The sequence below is a fragment of the Prionailurus viverrinus genome, chromosome B3 (genome assembly GCF_022837055.1).
Source record: "Prionailurus viverrinus isolate Anna chromosome B3, UM_Priviv_1.0, whole genome shotgun sequence".
In the NCBI taxonomy this organism is placed as follows: domain Eukaryota; kingdom Metazoa; phylum Chordata; class Mammalia; order Carnivora; family Felidae; genus Prionailurus; species Prionailurus viverrinus.
In genome coordinates, this window is record NC_062566.1 from 26,708,875 (window position 1) to 26,725,607 (window position 16,733).

At 51.2% G+C, this 16,733-nt stretch overlaps 2 protein-coding genes across 6 annotated transcripts; one reads left to right on the plus strand and one right to left on the minus strand.

Annotated features, from left to right (window-relative positions):
• Positions 1 to 1,213: 1,213 nt before the first annotated feature.
• FAM219B (family with sequence similarity 219 member B) lies at positions 1,214 to 7,259 on the plus strand. 3 transcript variants are annotated; one of them, XM_047864226.1, is made up of 5 exons: positions 1,214 to 1,712; positions 1,925 to 2,012; positions 2,704 to 2,781; positions 3,168 to 3,326; positions 4,745 to 4,941. In XM_047864226.1, exons 1-5 carry the CDS (start codon positions 1,499 to 1,501, stop codon positions 4,749 to 4,751), a joined length of 546 nt encoding a protein of 181 aa, XP_047720182.1. In that variant the 5' UTR covers positions 1,214 to 1,498; the 3' UTR covers positions 4,752 to 4,941. The 3 variants fall into 3 exon arrangements, with proteins under 3 accessions (XP_047720182.1, XP_047720181.1, XP_047720180.1); XM_047864225.1 differs by having other exon boundaries at positions 1,222 to 1,712; positions 3,168 to 3,216; positions 4,748 to 7,259; XM_047864224.1 differs by having other exon boundaries at positions 1,227 to 1,712; positions 3,168 to 3,216; positions 4,745 to 7,259.
• Positions 7,260 to 8,233: 974 nt separating this feature from the next.
• MPI (mannose phosphate isomerase) lies at positions 8,234 to 15,785 on the minus strand. Of its 3 annotated transcripts, none has more exons than XM_047864217.1 (8): positions 15,701 to 15,785; positions 15,088 to 15,215; positions 14,185 to 14,385; positions 13,377 to 13,518; positions 12,629 to 12,811; positions 10,448 to 10,621; positions 9,477 to 9,679; positions 8,234 to 8,946 (listed from the first exon to the last, which is right to left on the minus strand). In XM_047864217.1, the coding sequence occupies exons 1-8, from the start codon at positions 15,714 to 15,716 to the stop codon at positions 8,728 to 8,730; spliced, it is 1,266 nt and encodes a 421-aa protein (XP_047720173.1). In that variant the 5' UTR covers positions 15,717 to 15,785; the 3' UTR covers positions 8,234 to 8,727. The 3 variants fall into 3 exon arrangements, with proteins under 3 accessions (XP_047720173.1, XP_047720175.1, XP_047720174.1); XM_047864219.1 differs by having other exon boundaries at positions 15,619 to 15,748; XM_047864218.1 differs by having other exon boundaries at positions 15,088 to 15,461; positions 15,701 to 15,726.
• Between the last annotated feature and the right edge of the window lie 948 nt (positions 15,786 to 16,733).

The window sequence follows — 16,733 nt, forward strand, 5'->3', positions numbered from 1 at the left end:
ACAGGCAAGCTGAGGGCAAAGCACAAGTTAACAACCTCCTCTCCCCGCAGGTGAGATATGAGTGATATTCCTCAGGCACTCCTGGCTGCCCAAGAACTAAGGAAGGGGGAAAACAAAAGGTTAACTGATAGAGATCACAGCCAGGACACAAGTCTCCATCTGTTTACAAATGTCTTAGTAAACTACAAGAAAAACACAATCTTATCAATAGCCAAACCTCCAGAAACCCATAGTCTCAGTTTCCTGGAGCCCTAACATCACCCTTTCCTCCACAGTGATGTGGGGAACAAAGGCAAGAAGGAAATGGTTAACTGGTAGCCCATTGGCAAATACTTGAGGCAGGCAGGGTAACATTTCTCCCTGAACTCCCTACTGCCTTAATATTAACGCTTTGCTAGTGGGAAAAACAACCTTAGCTTGAAGACAGCCAGGCCTCCAGTATCTGAGTTCTCTTTAGCATACGAAAATCCTTTTGAAAACCTCCCTTTTTTTGAAAAAAAAAAAAAAAAAAAAAAAAAAAAATTTTTTTTTCAGTCTATCTCTTTGTTTTTTGAGGCTCTGTGCTGTCAGCTCAGAGTTCCACATGGGGCTTGAACTCAGAAACAGCCTTGCACTCACAAAGTGAGATCATGACCTGAGCCAAGATTAAGAGTTGGAGGCTCAACCCACTAAGTCACCCAGGCGCCCCTGGAAACCTTCCCTTTGCCTTTATCTCCCCCAACTCCATAGTATAACATCAGTCACTCCTCAGAACTGCAGTGCAGCTCTTTCTCCCCACGAGTCCTGTCCTCGTGCTTTAATAAAGTCACCTTTTTGCTCCAAAGTGGTCTCAAGAATTCTTTTTTGGCCTTCAGCTCCGCACTCCCCTCCCTCCCCGCCCCACTCCAAAACCGCATCAGAAAGCGATGTCTAGAGAGGGTTTAGTACCAAATAGTATTAGAAATAACACGGGTTTGAAGTTAGATGGATGGATCAGTCCAGGCACTGCCCTTAGTGTGTGACCTCCTCAAGGTCCTTGAACCTCTCTCTCGACCTTCTGGAGAAGGGCGTTAATATCTCCCTTTCTCATACAGCTCTTTTCAGTTCAACCCAGACTCTCCATGACCGGGTGAGACGCAGAGAGAACCCCACGAGGAGGCACTGCGGGAAGTGCTGGTACGCTAGGGGGTGAAGAGCCCCGCCCAGCGAGCGCACAGCCGGGGCTTTCCATGAATATAATACTTTGCTTCCACTGAAGACAGAATTGGCCTCGACATGCCCAGGTTCAGGTGGCCGACAAGTACCGCAAGGTGTCCCAAAACCCGGAACTGACCCTAACCAGTTCCCCAGGGTGCTGTGCAATTGTGCCAGCCCACAGCAGGCGGGGCCGGAAGTCTCGGGCGGCTGCGGCCTGCGCCTGCGCGCCGCCATCTTGTTCGGAAGAGACCGCCTCCCTGCCCACCCAGGACTCGAAAGCCAGGAGGCGGGGCTGTGCGTCGCGGCGGGCCGTGGCCGGGCCATGGCGAGCGCGGAACCCAGCACGCCCGGGATGCGGGCTTCTACCCCGGGACCCCGGCCCGGCGGGACCCCGGACTGCGCACCGGGCGCCACGAGGCTGCCCTTTGGGCGAAGCGGCAGCGGAGTCCCCCGACTCGGGGAGCGGCCCCGGGCGGTTGTGGAGAAGAGGGGACCGTACATGGTGACGCGCGCGCCTTCCATTCAGGCCAAGCTGCGTGAGTGCGGCCCGATTGGGGCGGGGGCGTTCTGCCTGGGCGGGCTACCTGGTCCCCTGGGCGGGCTCCGGAGCCCTGCTGGGGATACCCTGGAGGGGCAGCTGCAGCCAGCTCCCGTCTCGAGAATGTGTTCGGAGAGAGCGGGCTCCTGGCGTTTGGGAGACACGGCGGAGTGGGGAAAACCCCGCTGACCCGGGCCCTTTGACTTCCAGAGAAGCACCGGGACCTGGCCAAGGCCGTTCTGCGGAGAAAAGGCATGCTGGGGGCCTCGCCGAACCGCCCCGATTCTTCAGGGAAAAGGTCTCAGCAGGCGCCATCTCCTCTGTGCCAGCAGTTTCCAGAGAAGGCCTTACTCCTCACGCTGGGAGACAGTTCTCACGCTTTAAGACCGAGCTAGTGATTCACCTGGCGCCAACCCGTTTAGTTTACTATTTTAAAATGGGAAGAGGAATGACCTTTTCTTTTCCTTTAAGGATGTGATGATGTCAGGGAAATGGCTTTGGAATAACAGTTTTGTCCGTGCTTAGGCTTGTTCACTGTGAGTGTCAAGCTAGGCAGGAACACAGTGGCTGGGGTCTCCAGGAGTGAGGATAGCAGTGTGGGAACAGTCAGTCCTGTATTTCTTTTGAACAGAACGGTAAACTCTGAGGGCTGGATGGGACCTTATCCAGTGCATCTTACAGTTAAGAGCTAAAACTCAAGAGAGGGAAAGAGAGATTTGCCCAAGGACTTGCAGTTGGTTGGTGAGGAGGGGGAGCTTTACCAGTTCTGGAAAGAGTAGCTGTGGTTTTCCTCAGGAGCAGTAGGGGGAGTGGTGTGGGGAACTGCATATTCTGAGGAGCTGTAGCAGGCAGTGGTGGCTGTGTGACCAGGTAGAAGGCAAGACCGTACTGCAGCCAGTTCTTTTTTCCATAAGGGCAAAGACTCTTGACTTTCCCTGGGAAATGTTGGTGCTTCATCTATGCCTGGTCTCTTCCCCATCTCCCCTCAGGTCAGTGAAGTTTAACAAGGGCTACACTGCCCTTAGTCAGAGTCCAGATGAAAACCTGGTGTCCCTCGACTCTGACAGGTGAGTGCTGTCTTTGGAACTATCCCTTGGGGGAGTGATATGGGTAAAACAGCAGATCTCTTCCAAGAACCTTCATGCATGTTCCAGGGCTGTCTTCAGAGCATTGTCCCTTCCCAGGATAGTTTGGTTAGAGCACTCAGGCGATCATGCTGTTCTTGGATTTGGAGTACCAACCTTGTGTGGGGGAATCATCCTCCCCTGTTATGTCTTCAGTGTTAGTGACAGTGACCCCGTCCCTGCTTGAGCCCATGGAAAGAGCCACTGGTACTCATGACAGATTCTGGGTTTCAGTTCTCTGATGTGTGGTCTTCGTTTCACAAGTCCTCCAGACCCCCTTGCATGCTCTCCACAGGCATCCCCCTGAACTGACTGTTTTCCTCTTCTAGTGATGGGGAGCTGGAATCCAGATACTCCTCCGGGTATTCCTCTGCAGAGGCAAGTCCAGAGCGCCTTTCTGCACGGGGCCAGGCTGCAGGCAGCGTCACCACCACTGCCAAATGCTTGCCTTGTGCCTGCTGTATGCACGGCACTGTGCCAGACTTACGGTCTGTTCTCCAATCTTCTACTCTGTCTTAGTCCCTCAGCAGAGGTATAGGTGTCTGAGGAGGGCTGTTGAAAATTCAGGAGACCATAGGGCTGAAAAGGACCTCACAAATCTTCTAGTGCTGGTCACCACTTAGAAAAATCCTTTTGGGAGGTAGGGGAGAATAAAAAAAGAGAGAAAGAGAAAAAGAATCCTCTTGCCAAACCCTGCCTAAGTGTTCGCCAGCCTCTGCTTGCTTGTGCCTGGGTACTCACTATCTCCAGGAAGCTTTCCCGCCTGCCCTTCCTCTAAAACAGACACATACACACACGTTCCTTTTTCAGGTAGCTCTTAGATAAGGCAATATTACTGACTTGAAATGTCTCCTGCACGCTGGGCTCAGTGGTCCTAGGCCTGCCTTCCAGTGTCACCCAGTAATTCTGGTTTCCCTTCCTTTGATTGCCTTTTATCTGAGATCAGCATTCCTGTCCCTCCCTTGGCCATCCTCCACCAAGGTTACTTTCTTCCAGGCCAAACAACTTCAGTTGTTCCATCTATGGGAACTCAGACTAAGATACTACTGGGCTGGCCTTTTGGACATGTTTCCAGAGTGACAGCCCCAGACACACAAGGACTGTGTCTGTTTTGGCATGTGCAGCTTTCTGCCTTAGAGGTGAAGTGCTGGAGACGTGACTATATGCCACCAGTATTTTTCCCTTGTTCTCCTGGAAACCCTTGGCCACTCCCTGAGTTTCTGCCAAAGAGAATAGAGGCAGTCTGTAATTTTTATCCTTGACTACCTGGGTGCCTAACATTGTTAAACCTAAGAAGAGAAAAATTAGCCAAGACCCAGGGAAAGTTCTATGCCATTCTCAGCCTCCTGTTCCTTCTGCTCAGCAGAACTGGTAAAGCTAGGCTGACAGGTTCTGCTTTGCAGGGAAGGAGCTCTGCTAGCATGGAAGGCTAACATGTCTAACCAGCAGTGCAGACAAAGCTGCTCCCCACTTCGTTTCAACGTAACTCATGTTCTATTCTACCCCATTGTTCTGGTATCATTGTCCCATATTCTTCAGCCTTCCCAAGGACCAGTCTCGGTTCCCAGTGGGAGCGGTCAGGCCACTGACTTTCAAACATAATCTGGAATCTGATATTTACGTCAGATGCTGTGGGATTCTTTAGTGGGAACAGCTCCCCTGGGGGTTATTGACAATGCAGCCTGTACAGTATTGGCTCAGGGCACTTGGGGCCCCTCACTGCTGGGTGAGGCACGGGTAGAAAAAGGTAGCACTTCCTCACATAGTCCAGTGATGTGTGCAGTTGGCCTAAGTAAGGGTGGAGCATGAACAGGAAGTTCTGGTAAGGAAATGTAGGTCTGCCTTTGGGCAGCAGTTATTTTTGCTTTACTGCCTGGCTTAAAGTTTTCTCCTCTCCTGCTCTTAGCAGGTGAACCAGGAAGTGAGCCGGCAGCTGCTCCAGGATGGGTATCACCTGGATGAGATTCCAGATGATGAGGACTTGGATCTCATCCCTCCCAAGCCTATGGCCTCTTCAACATGTTCCTGCTGCTGGTGCTGTCTTGGGGACTCTTCCTCCTGTACCCTCCAATAGACATAAGCCCCCAAGATGGGCCCTGCTCACCATGCCTGCAGAGCCCTTTTGGCCCTTCTTAGGTCACAGAGTGCAGTGGGGACTGCTGTCAGCCTCAGAATCACTGGAGGCACTGACCCTCTGGGAAGGTCAATGACCTATAGTTACCCCTTACCTGGTGCTTCTCAGGCCAGAGGCCCCCATCTGGGCCATAGGGTGATAGGTGGAATTCTGCAGTTTTCCTCTGCTATTGGAGCAGAGTTTGGAGAAACCACCTTTATAAGGGCAGGAACAGATGAATTCTGGTTCTTGTGGTCAGTGACAAAAGCTGGTTAAGGAAAAATTGCAAACATCTTGACAGGTATTTGTCATGCTCTTTGGAGGGAGAAAGCTTTTGTGCCCAGCCTATGCTGGATGGTGTATGGAAGCAGAAAATAGCACTTTATGGCTTTCAGTTTGGGAGTCTGAAAAAGAATAACTATATGGGACCAGTTTAAGAAATTGCATATGCTCTCTTCCTGGCTCCATGATGGGTTACGTGCTTGACACTCAAGAAAGCATAAAGCAGGGCCCTTTGGCTCTCTTCCCTTGTGCCTGTTTGGCTATGGCAGGGAGTACAGCAGGTTGCTTGATGGCACAGCAGGATCAAGACTTTCAGAATTCCTGGATCCAGAGCATCTCCCAACTGGCTCAAACTGTCTGGGTAGGTTTAGTGACTGTGGTCAGCCCACCCTAGTTAGAGAAAAATTGCTCCATTATGTACATATTTAATTATTTGTCTTTCCTTGGTGGCCATTCTTTGCCTTGTTGTTAGTTAGTTCAATACACTTTTTTGAGTGTAAAGGTCAGGTAAAGGGCCTGGAGCTTGCCCCAGAAGCCTGCAGGTTTGGGTTACCAGCAGAGGGAGCTGCAGGGAGCAGTCAGGTGCCTTCCTATTGAGGTTTTTAAACTTGAGAATAGCAATGGGTGAGTAGTATAGTCGTACAGTTGTGTGGGCTGTGATGTAGTCAGAGGCTCACAGGATGGAGAGGAGGGACCCATGGCAGCTTCCGAGAGCCTGCCTGAGGAGATAATATGCCATTGCAGAGGGTTTCCCTTCATCCAGCATGGGCCTCACGGCAGATACAGAGGATTGGGCTTCACGGTAAACCTCTGGTGCCACACAACCCTCAGAGTAACACAGCTGGGACAGGCCTAATCTCCCCAGTGAACACGCTGGCCCCCTGCCCCCAGTATCTCCTGCATCTCATCATCTCTTGCCATCCCAGTCCTCTCTAGAATTTAGTTTTCAATGCTTTTTCTTTTTCCTTTTCTTTTTTTTGGCCTCACCTAGAGCCCCGGTGAGGATTGAACGAGAGTGGACACAGTTCCCAGCCCAAGGGACATGATGGTCAGGATTGGGGTGTGGGCCCACATGGGAAAGTACCTGGTCTGTTACTTCATTTGATGTCTTGTGGCCTCTAGAGGTAGGAGGAATGACATGGACTCTTGCTCTACCACATGAGGTGATTGGACGGCTGAGAAGGCCCTTATTTGTTAGGTGTAATCTAGTAGCATCACAGCAGGAGGGAGATGGGACAGATGCCAGAGGCACCTCGAGTTAGGGTCTGGAGGATAGGGGACACAGATGCTCCCAAACGGGACAGGGCAATGTCACACAGGTGCCTCACATTCTGATAGCTTTGTGCAAATGCCCACAGGCATTTGAAGATGTGAGAACATCCTCATCCTGAACCCTTTGCCCATCCACCAAAGACTATTCAGGCCTTTCTGGTTTCTGCAGAGACATGAAGAGAGGCCCCGATGTAGGGCAGTGTAAAGAAACTGGTGGTGGCAGGAAACCCAGTGGGGGCCAGAAAGTGCTGTGGAAGCCCAGGGGGGCCACATTTCTGTGGGGGAATTGGTTAGGAGAGGGTAGCTGAGCATTTGGCAACAGCTGTGGTGAAGGCAGCAGGGCCCTAAGATGGACCTCCAGCTGGTAGTTACCGTAAATCAACACTGATGTATTTGCCTGCATCTGTTCCTGGAGAGGATGTTCCGGAGCTGATTACTCCGTGTAGAAGGCATTACCTTTTAAGTTTTGGGAATGGGGTAGCAAGGCAGGGTAGAAACAGTCTACTGTTTGGGGCCAGAGGTCCCAGGTCAAAATGTCACCAATAAAGGCACCAAGGTGCCTAGAGCCAAACTGCCTTAATTCAGAGTGCTGGATATTCTGCAGGTGACAGTGCCCTGGGGAGAGAGGGGTGTATTTGCACTTACCTCACAGAGGGGAGTATGTGTATGGTGTTTACAGAGTACTCTACAGAACTTTTGGCTTAGGCTTCTACAGCTCTGGGGGTTTCTAAGAATAAACACAGTCATGCTAGTAGTTAAGCCGTCTCTGTGTTACAATAGGATTTTAAAGAAAGCCCTAGACCACAGCCTTCTGAAATGAAGAAACAGCCTAATAGCCCCAACTGTGACCATTCCTCCTAGGACCTGTTCCTACTATTCCCAATGGGCATCATTTTCAGGCCTGTGTCATTGGAGACCATGGATGGAACAGGCCTTTGCACAGCCCAGAACTTTCTTGAAGGTAGTTTCCTAGATTTCCATTGTATAGGAGGTCTAGTGTGGGCAGTAGCCCAAGAAGATCCTTTTGTGTCAGTCTAAACACTTACCCCACAGGAAGGAGCCAACAGCCTGGCTGTCTGCTAAGTCTGAGGTGACAGGATCTCGGACTGCAGTCAGGTACTTCAGTGGCAGAACCGACAGCTGTGCCACCTCTTGCAGACTAGAGGGTAGGCACGGGAAGAGCAGACGCCCTATGTATTTCCTGCCAGTTTAGAAAAAGTAGCTAGGTTTCTCTTCACAACACAAATTGGATTGCCCTGACCCCAAATCCCTGTGTATACAGTGACTGAATGTGCTCTAGAGAAGTGGCTGACAAACTCGGAAGGGTTGGTCCGTATGTTTGGTGTTGCAGGCCCTACAGTCTGGTGCATTTACTAAATTTTGCCACTGTAGCCTGAAAGCAGCTGGATGGTATGTAAATGACAAGTGTGGCCAGCTCCAGTCTGCTGGCCTTAACATGCTGATCCTGGCCCTAAGGCCAACTGAAACATTGGAGAGGAGAATCTTACACTGACAGTACCTGTCTTTAGATCCACCTTCCCCATATGTAGGACTCAAGGCCTGCCTGCAAGCTCTGCATCTAAGGCTGAAGCCAGCTGCCCTTCCTATAAAAGGGCCCTGAAGTCCAGCCTGCCCTCCACAGGGAGCTCTTAGAAGCAGAAATTAAAGCAAAAACTGGACATCCAGAAAGGGCTCTATCCTGGAACACTAAAGGTTGACTGCTCTCCATCAGCCTCAACACAGTGATCTTTAATTGCTTTGACAGAGTCAGAGGGTGGCAATGAGTAATGAGTCCATAGGCCTACTCTTTTCCCTCCTTTGCATTTGAGGAAATGGGCAGTCCCAGGGCCAGAACCCTGTTCTTAGAAATGGCCTATCCTTTTGCTGTGAGTGATGCTGAAATAGTACTAGATTTTAGCAGCCTGCTTAATGCCATAGGCTGGAACAGCTGCTGCCTCCTGCTTTGAGGAGAGCCTGGCTGAGGTATGGTGAGAATACAAGGGGAGTGTCTGCTCTTAGTTCTCATCGGGGTCCTTCTCCCAAGAGAAAGATGATGGTTTGTCCTAGGCTTGCTCAGGAGGCACTACCTTCAAGCTTGCTACTCTACCCCAGCTCTTCCAGCGCACACCCAAGTCCAGAACAGGGAAGGGTTTGAGCTGGGCCTGAGAGGCTGGCTAGGATTTAGGGTAACTGTCAGAGGAGAGCCAGACAGGCTGTGGTCTCTACAGCAGGCAGCAGGCTCGGAACATCAGCAGGTCATCGGGCACAGTGAGCTTCAGTGAGACGCTCTCATTGGCCCCAATGAAGAGCACCCCACCACGCTGCAGGGGGATTGGTGTCTGGGCTGTGGGAGTGCTGGCTGTCACTCTTCCCTGTACTATCAGGAGGATGCTGGCCGAGTCCACTGCCAAGACCTTGTATTCAGTGATGGAGCCAGGGACCTGGGCAAAACAAACAGCAGGATGATGCGCTTCACTTTCTGTTCCTATTGGCTCACAGTGGGCCCAGGACAACCCCAAAGACAGTGAGAGGAGCGCTCAGTTTTCTTCCCCACTGCTCAGGCTCTTGTCAGCATGGAGGCCCACATCTGGTCTCTGGTACAAAGAAGAGTGGGTAGGTCCTGTGGCTATGCCTCCCGTACCCCCCACCAAGTGAGCTTAACAGAAAGGAAAACCAGCCCCAGGTACACTCCACATTGAGGACCTTGCCAGGGTTTTTCTTTTTTTTTTTTTTAATGTTTATTTTAGAGAGAGAGCATGAGCAGGGGTGGGTGGCAGAGAGAGACAGAATCCAAAGCAGGCTCCACACTGTCTGCACAAAGCCTGATGTGGGGCATGAACCATGAGATCACCACCTGAGCTGAAGTCCAATGCTCAACTGACTGAGCCACCCAGGCGCCCCTTGCCAGGCTTTTTCATGCCACACAAAGACAATCATCATAGCTGCCACCATCCCCACCCTCCCCACTCACCTCCATCTTCATGACAGTGAAGTCTGGCACAGGGGGGTTATAGATAGAGAGGTAGGGGTCTTCTTGACTCTGTGTTGGAAGAAAGAGCCTGTCCTTGCTGGGGGTATAGTTGAGCATTTCACACAGAGTTGGCACATCGATGAACTTGGGTGTCAGGCCAGCACGAACAGTATTGTCTGAACACGCCATGCACTCCACACAGTCTAGGGATAGACAGTTGTCATGCACTAACCTGATGAAGGATGCCTTGAATTTAGACTCTCCAGGGCTGGGCCTCCTAACGTTGGGTAAAACGTGTGAAATGTATAATCTGGGAGAATGGGCTAAGATATGAGATACTAAATACAGGTAGTAGGTCACCTGCATATTGTCAGTCACGTTAGCCCCTGGGGGAGCCCCAACCCTCCCCAGACTATTCTACCACAGAATCCTGTCCATGAGTGGACAAATAGCCAAGAGTCAAAATGTGACACCTTTCTGTGAGAATGTATTTTCGCATAAAAATCTCTGGGTAAAGACAGATGTAAAGGTAGCATAACGTAGGGGAGAGAACAGCAGCCTCATCCAATATAGCCTGGGTTCAAATTGTTAACCACACATGCACACAAGACTCAGCGTGAGAGTACTGGGACCTCAAAGGGTGTGAAGAGTCAAGCAGTATATAACACAAAGCTGTCGTTCTCCATCCCTACTGGTTACTTCCCTGCCCACCCCAGGAACCCTGGGAGGTCAGAGCTGGATGGGACCTTAAAGGTCTCTCCTTGACCACCCCCTCCCCCTTTTATCTAAACGAGGAAGCAAGGCTTGGTAGGCTTGGTAGACTCACTGCTAAAACGTTGCTCATCTAGGGGCGCCTGACTGGCTCAGCTGGTGGAACGTGCAACTTTCGGCCTTAGGGTTGTGAGTTTGAGCCCCACATTGGGTGTAGAGATTATTAAAAAAAAAAATCTTTAAAAAAAAACGTGACTCACCTCCTTTCAGGTAGGCATGGGGCACATTGGCCTCCAGAAACATGGCCTCTCCTGGCTTCAGGGTAAGCAGGTTCAGGAAGTAGATGGCAAAGCATCCAATATCACCTGGATACTGCTGATGCAGCTGCAGCAAGAGCTCCCCATTGATGTCCTCCATGTTGTTTCCAGCAGCCACTGAGGGTCACAGAGTGCCCCAAGGCCATTTAGGAACCCCCAGTGGTGTTTACAGCCCCACCACGGCCACGAAGTCCTGGGGAAGTCCCTACCCTCAGAAATCTAGAAACTGGTGGGTGTGTCTGTCTAGCCACATCCCCACCCTTTGTGGGCTGGCCTTCCTTGATCTTCCAGCCCACAGAGGTGCCATTTTCCCTTGTTCTGACCGTCTATATGCTCAGCATTATCCTAGCCACTGGAAGAGCTAAGGTTTGGGGCCAGATAATCCTTTGTTGTGGAGGCTGTCCTGTGCATTGCACTATGCTTAGCAGCATCCTTGGCCTCTACAACCAAGATAGCACTAGCACCCCAATCCATGTTTTGAAACAAAAAATGCTCTAGACAGTTGCCAGTGTCCCCTAATTGAGAACCACTGCTGTAGAATCTCAATCTATTTAAGGGATAACCCAAGAGTTCCATGCGGAGTGACCAACTGCCCCAGTTGGCCCAGGCCTTTCCATTTCACAGCACTGAACATAACATGTCTCAGAAAAAGTCCCAGACAAACCAAGATGGTTGATTACCCCAGAGAGCAAGAGGCAGAATGAGCCCAGGGTCAAAACTGTGTCCTGGAGACTGACCAGGGTAGGGAGACCTCAGCCTGGGCTAGATTAGTGAGGGAAGTCTTGGAAATTGGGGCAGGGGAGGGTGGTGAGCTGAGATTTCTTGAGTGTGCAGAGAAGTGGGGAGGGCATGAGTAAGTAAAAGCTGAATGTGTCAGTGTCACAGTGAAGGAACTGGCTGCTCTGGATTGGAGGGTGGTTCTGAGCCTTCATACACAGACATGCTGAATGTCTGTTCTGTGCAAAGCACTGGGAACACAGTCTCAAGGAGACAGATTCCTGGCCTGGAGAAAACCCAGGTGATGCATGTGGTGATATAGACTCACAGGTGTTACACCTCACATATGAACAGGGTGTCCTGGGAGCTCCCAGCAAGAGTATCCCATTCTGCCGTGAGTGCCACTTGGAGCACTCTGAATGCCTCTCACACCCTCCAGCGATCAGCAGCCCAGAGGCTTACCGCCCGCAATCTTGGGTCTCAGTATTCATTCATTCGGTCCTTCACAGGACACAGATTTACTGAGAACCGGCAAAATATCGTGGGCTGTTCTAAGGGCTGGTGATGATCCAAGAACAAGATAAGGATCCCTTTCCCTTTGTAGAGTTTACATTCTGGCGAAGGGAGAACGAGCAAATAGGTATAAAGGGGAGGCATGCAAGCAGAAACACCAAAAGCAAAAGAATCCAAAGAAAACAGTATGTTTGGGTAAAAGAGCTCCCTATGGCTCAGAGGTGACAGGAGAAATGTGTAGAGAGCCAGAAGAGCTCTGGGGTCGCCTGGAGAAGGGGCTGGGGCCTCATCATGTGTGTCACATAAGCTCAGAGCTGGAATCCACTCTGCCTTGTTTTATACTGCTTGTACTAACCTCCAGACCCAAATGTGACAGCCACACCCATCAGTCATTTCCTGAACCCTCCTGAGTTAGCACAAGGCTGGGCACGGAGCAGCTATTTAAGGAAATATATCTCTGTCTGTCTGTCTGTCTATCTATCTATCTATCTATCTATCTATATCTATATATGTAATTAAAAAAAGATCTGATTGAAAGCTCTGGGCTTTAGGCCTTTGGAGAAGAGGAGGATGAGCATCCCTATGTCCCCTTCCTACTTTCTAGGCCCAAAGTATAAATCCATCCATGGAGAACAACTGTAAGGCTGGGGAAATCTCAGAATGCCTAGGTGGAAGACCTCCTAAAAGTCCTCCAGGCCACTCTGTCTCCAGCCGTCTAGAGAAACAAAGACTAGGAAAGAAACGCTCAGTTACTAACAGATCATCGAAGTCATCTAAGTCCCATTTTGGTGATGCACTTTGAGCAGAGAGGTTGAGAACGCTGTCCTCCTCAGTGCCTGGTGCCCATGCTGGGGCAGTGCAGGCCGGGGGCACTGCACCGCCTACAACACCCACCTTGCTGGGAGATCCGCTTCACCAACAGGTTGAGCTGCTCCATCACCACCTTCTTCTCGCTCTTCATCAGGTGGGAGAAACAGCTCTGCAGAGCAGAGGCCACACACTGGGAGTCACTGCTCAGGCTCTGCTTCAGCTGTGTTGCTGCATTATCTCCAATAAGAAACTGGAACTCGGGCACCTCTGCAGGAAGGCCATGCCAGGGCCCGTATCAGGAATGGCAAGGTGGAACCCACACGAGTGGGAAGTCGGAAGAGGCCTCCCTATCCCATCCCTAACCAAGGAGCCAGGCAATGCTAAGCAAACTTTGAGGTGAAAACCAACTGCTTGCCACCAGCCCTACCAACCATACCTGAGCCTAGTCTCACAGGTCCACCCCAGTGGCTTTAAGAATTCATAGGGCCAGGGGCGCCTGAGTGGCTCAGTAGGTTAAGCATCCGACTTCGGCTCAGGTCATGATCTCACGGCTCGTAGGTTCGAGCCCCACATCAGGCTCTGTGCTGACAGCTCAGAGCCTGGAGCCGGCTTCAGATTCTGTGTCTCCTCTCTGCCCCTCCCCTGCTCAGGCTCTCTCTCCTTCAAAATAAGTAAACATTAAAAAAAAATTAAAAAAAAAAATTCATAGGACTAAGCAGCCCCTCAATTACTGTGACACTTAGCCTCTGTTCTCTGCCCCTATTCCAGTTCTGCCCTGGGTTGCCTATGCACCGTAGGCCCAATATGCATGTTCTATTTTGCCCAGTCTTACTTGTCAGAAATGTCACAATTTCCTCAACTGGCCGGAAGCCACATAAACCCTGGAAGGAGGTGAGGGCAATGGCTATCTCTGGCTTATGGTTGGCATCGGGGTAGTGCTGTGGAGCCTGGAGGTGCAATTTCTCTGCCAGCTCCTGTGGGATGGCGAAGGGAAGAGGAGGATGGTCAAGGTGCAGTCATCACACCAGCTAGCAGGACACCAGTCCCACCCAGCCCTTGCTCTCTACCCGCCCTGGTCACCAGATAGCAGTGGCTTCATACTTTTGGCAATGAGCCCAGTCAGGGCATAATGCAGAAACTCAGGGCCTGGACTGCAAATCAGGAAACCCCAACACCAAGTCAAGCTCAGACACTAACAAGCTGTGCAAGTTTGGTTAAATCCCTGTCTTTTCTGGGTCTTACTCTGCCCATCTAGAAATGAGAAATTTGGACACACAAATGCCTAGGAGTTGGGGCAATAGTTAGGGTGCCTGCCTTGCCCTGGAAGGCAAACTTTCTGAGAGAGCCAGGTGGGAAAACAGCAGGTAGAGTAGTCCTGGGCTGGATGAGGGGAACCCAGGAAAGAGCATGGAGAAACTCCCTGGGCACAGGCTGGTCAGCTGTCCGCTTAGACTTAGCTGCCAGCATGTGTCACCAGCATCTGGCCTTCCAGAGCTAAATTGGGAGTCGTCAAGCCTGAATTTAGCTTTGGGCTGGACTGTGGCACATGGGTGGGGTAAAAGCAGCAGTAAAAGTAGTGGGAGGGCCTTGACCTGAGTTCTTCTGTACCCCGACCTCTGCACTCCACTCTAATCCTGTACCTTGTTAGGGTGTGCCTGGATGGACAGGGCAGTTTCAACCGAGAGCACTTTGAAGAGGAAGGGCAGCTTGCCATTAAAGGTGTCCTTGACCTTTGAGCCCAAGCAGTCCTGGTTCTCAGCGATCCACTGGCCTAGGGTCTTCTGTGAGATGCGATTGTCAAGGATCTTGGCATCTCCCCGGGGATGGCACCCCATCCACAACTGGAAAAACATAAAACTTGGGAGGGAAAAAGGAAAAACCGGACACCACCAACCTGAATCCTGAGACAGGCCTCCCAGGCCTGGGCATAAATGCTCATGCCATCACAGACATACAGGAAGGCAGCAGACCCCAGCATACCAGGAGTCAGGAGACCCAATTCAGGCTCTGTCCCCAACCGGCTGTGGAAGCCTGGATTGGTTATTTCTGATCTCTTGGTCTCGATTTTCTCATCTGTCCAATCAGGAGAATGACACCTGCACTGTCAAGGTCACTAAAAAGCTCTCAAATGCCTCTGAGAAGGGTTAACATTCATTTATTCCAATCTCAGAAGTAGAGGCCTTTGGCCTTATACTTTGGCTTTATCTCACCTAAATGGGCAGGAAAAATACATATTTTAGGTTATTAAGATGTAAAAGTCAAAGTTTTAATTGTCAAAGAGGGCTGAATTAAAATTCAGTAAGTGCTGGTAGTTCTTGGGGGAAGGAAGATACCAGAAATCCCAGCCAATTATGACAAAACCTCTCTTCTTTTGGTGCTACCATCTGGATTCATTGCCTGCCCAGATCTGAAGAAAGAGGGCTTCCCTCCCTCTTTGCTGCCTCCCTCTCCCAGCTGACCTAAATGATTTGCCCCAGGCCCTCTGAGTGAAGGAATCCCTTGGTCTCACCTGCTGGTAAAGTCAAACACAACCCAGGTCTCACCTCTGCATATGGCTTGTCCTCTGAGATCTGGGCCAGCGGGTCACTGCTGGCCAGCAGCCGAGCCACTTCACTGTTAGAACCTGTCTTCCCCCAGGCATACTGCTGCACCACACCGGAAAGGGGGAATACTGGGGGCATAGAGAGTGGGTCAGCTTCCACCCCACTCCTGAGGCCTGACCCTACTGTCTTGGGGAAACTAGACACGAGCTGAGGGTTTTGTCTGGGGGACAGTCATATAAGGGGTTTGTAGGTCGTTAGTTGAGACCCTTCTCCGCAGGCCTCGATGTTCCCATCTGTAAAGCGGGCAGTAAGGCTTTTCCGCGGACATGAGTCAGGTAGATGCGCTGAGGTGACGAGGAGGAAGCGGGAGGAACCTATTGGACAGCACCCCGTCTCGAAGTGACCCATGCGCGGCCCCTCCCCGCCAGACCCTCCCTCGAGCGCTGCAATGGTTCAATCCCCATCGCAAGTGCCCCCTCCTCTGCCCAGAGCCCATCCATCTTTCCGCGGAGCCGCAAGCCTGGGTCCCACCTGGCATTTCAGGTCGGGAAGGTTCCCCGCGACGCGACGCGACCCTCCCCCAGTGTCCTCAGCAACACAGCCGACAGCCCACCTTGCTGAACTGCCATCCTCGCGGTACCGGACCTGGCTTCTGGCACGTATGCACTTCCCGACAGCACCCGCAACGCCCCTGACCCAGAGCTTCCTGGGAAATGTAGTTCCTCGAGTGCCTCCTTGGAGGGCCGTTTGCCGGGGGTGGCCACTGGGAGCACTCTGAATGCCTCTCACACCCTCCAGCGATCAGCAGCCCAGAGGCTTACCGCCCGCAATCTTGGGCCTCAGTATTCATTCATTCGGTCCTTCACAGGACACAGATTTACTGAGAACCGGCAAAATATCGCGGGCTGTTCTAAGGGCTGGTGATGATCCAAGAACACGATAAGGATCCCTTTCCCTTTGTGGAGCTTACATTCTGGTGAAGGGAGAACGGGCAAATAGGTATAATAAATAAGCAAGTCATATAGGAGGTTGAGAGCGAAGTGCTACAAAAAGTGGGGGTGGGAGTAGGAAGCACTTTGCAGAATTTAAAATATTTAGGGAAGTCTTATTGAGGAGAGGAGATTTGAGCACAGACTTGGAGGTGAGGAGGAATATTCTGACAGAAGAAACTGCTTGAGCAAAGGCTACGGTGGGAACATGGGAATATGTCTGTTATATTTTGGAATAAATAGCAGAGAAGCCAATGTGGCTGGAGCAGTGAGCATATGTGTATATGTGTGTGTGGGGGGGGGGGGGTGGTACACGTGAGGTGGTCAGAGAGGAAAGGCAGTGCACAGAACTCTGCAGGCTATTGTGAGAACCTCAGGTTTTACTGAGTAGCTCAGTCAGTAGGAAAGAATTGCTGTGATCTAAGAAGGAACTCAGTGATGCTTGATGATGTCAAATGTCACATGCAAGGCCCTTAACCTGAGCTTCAGTTTCTTCCTCTATAAAAGGGAGATAATAATGCCAGCCTAACAGGTATGTTGGAAGGTGAGATGAGATGATGTGGGATGCAGGAAGGCAGTCAGCGCTCCATGCTCCTTTGATCCTCCCTGCCTTAAGTACTGCAGGACACAAAACCCCAGCCCCTCCTCCAGGCTGAG

Bases quoted from the DNA above. Each gene is read 5' to 3' on its own strand.
- FAM219B (XM_047864224.1), top strand. From the start codon at position 1,499: ATGGCGAGCGCGGAACCCAGCACGCCCGGGATGCGGGCTTCTACCCCG. The intron at 2,782-3,167 runs GTGAGTGCTGTC...TTCCTCTTCTAG, and splicing joins GTGTCCCTCGACTCTGACAG to TGATGGGGAGCTGGAATCCA. The intron at 3,217-4,744 runs GCAAGTCCAGAG...TCCTGCTCTTAG, and splicing joins CCGGGTATTCCTCTGCAGAG to CAGGTGAACCAGGAAGTGAG.
- MPI (XM_047864217.1), bottom strand. The intron at 14,386-15,087 runs GTGAGACCTGGG...ATGTTTTTCCAG, and splicing joins AGGACAAGCCATATGCAGAG to TTGTGGATGGGGTGCCATCC. The intron at 12,812-13,376 runs GTAAGACTGGGC...GCCTTCCTGCAG, and splicing joins AATTGTGACATTTCTGACAA to AGGTGCCCGAGTTCCAGTTT.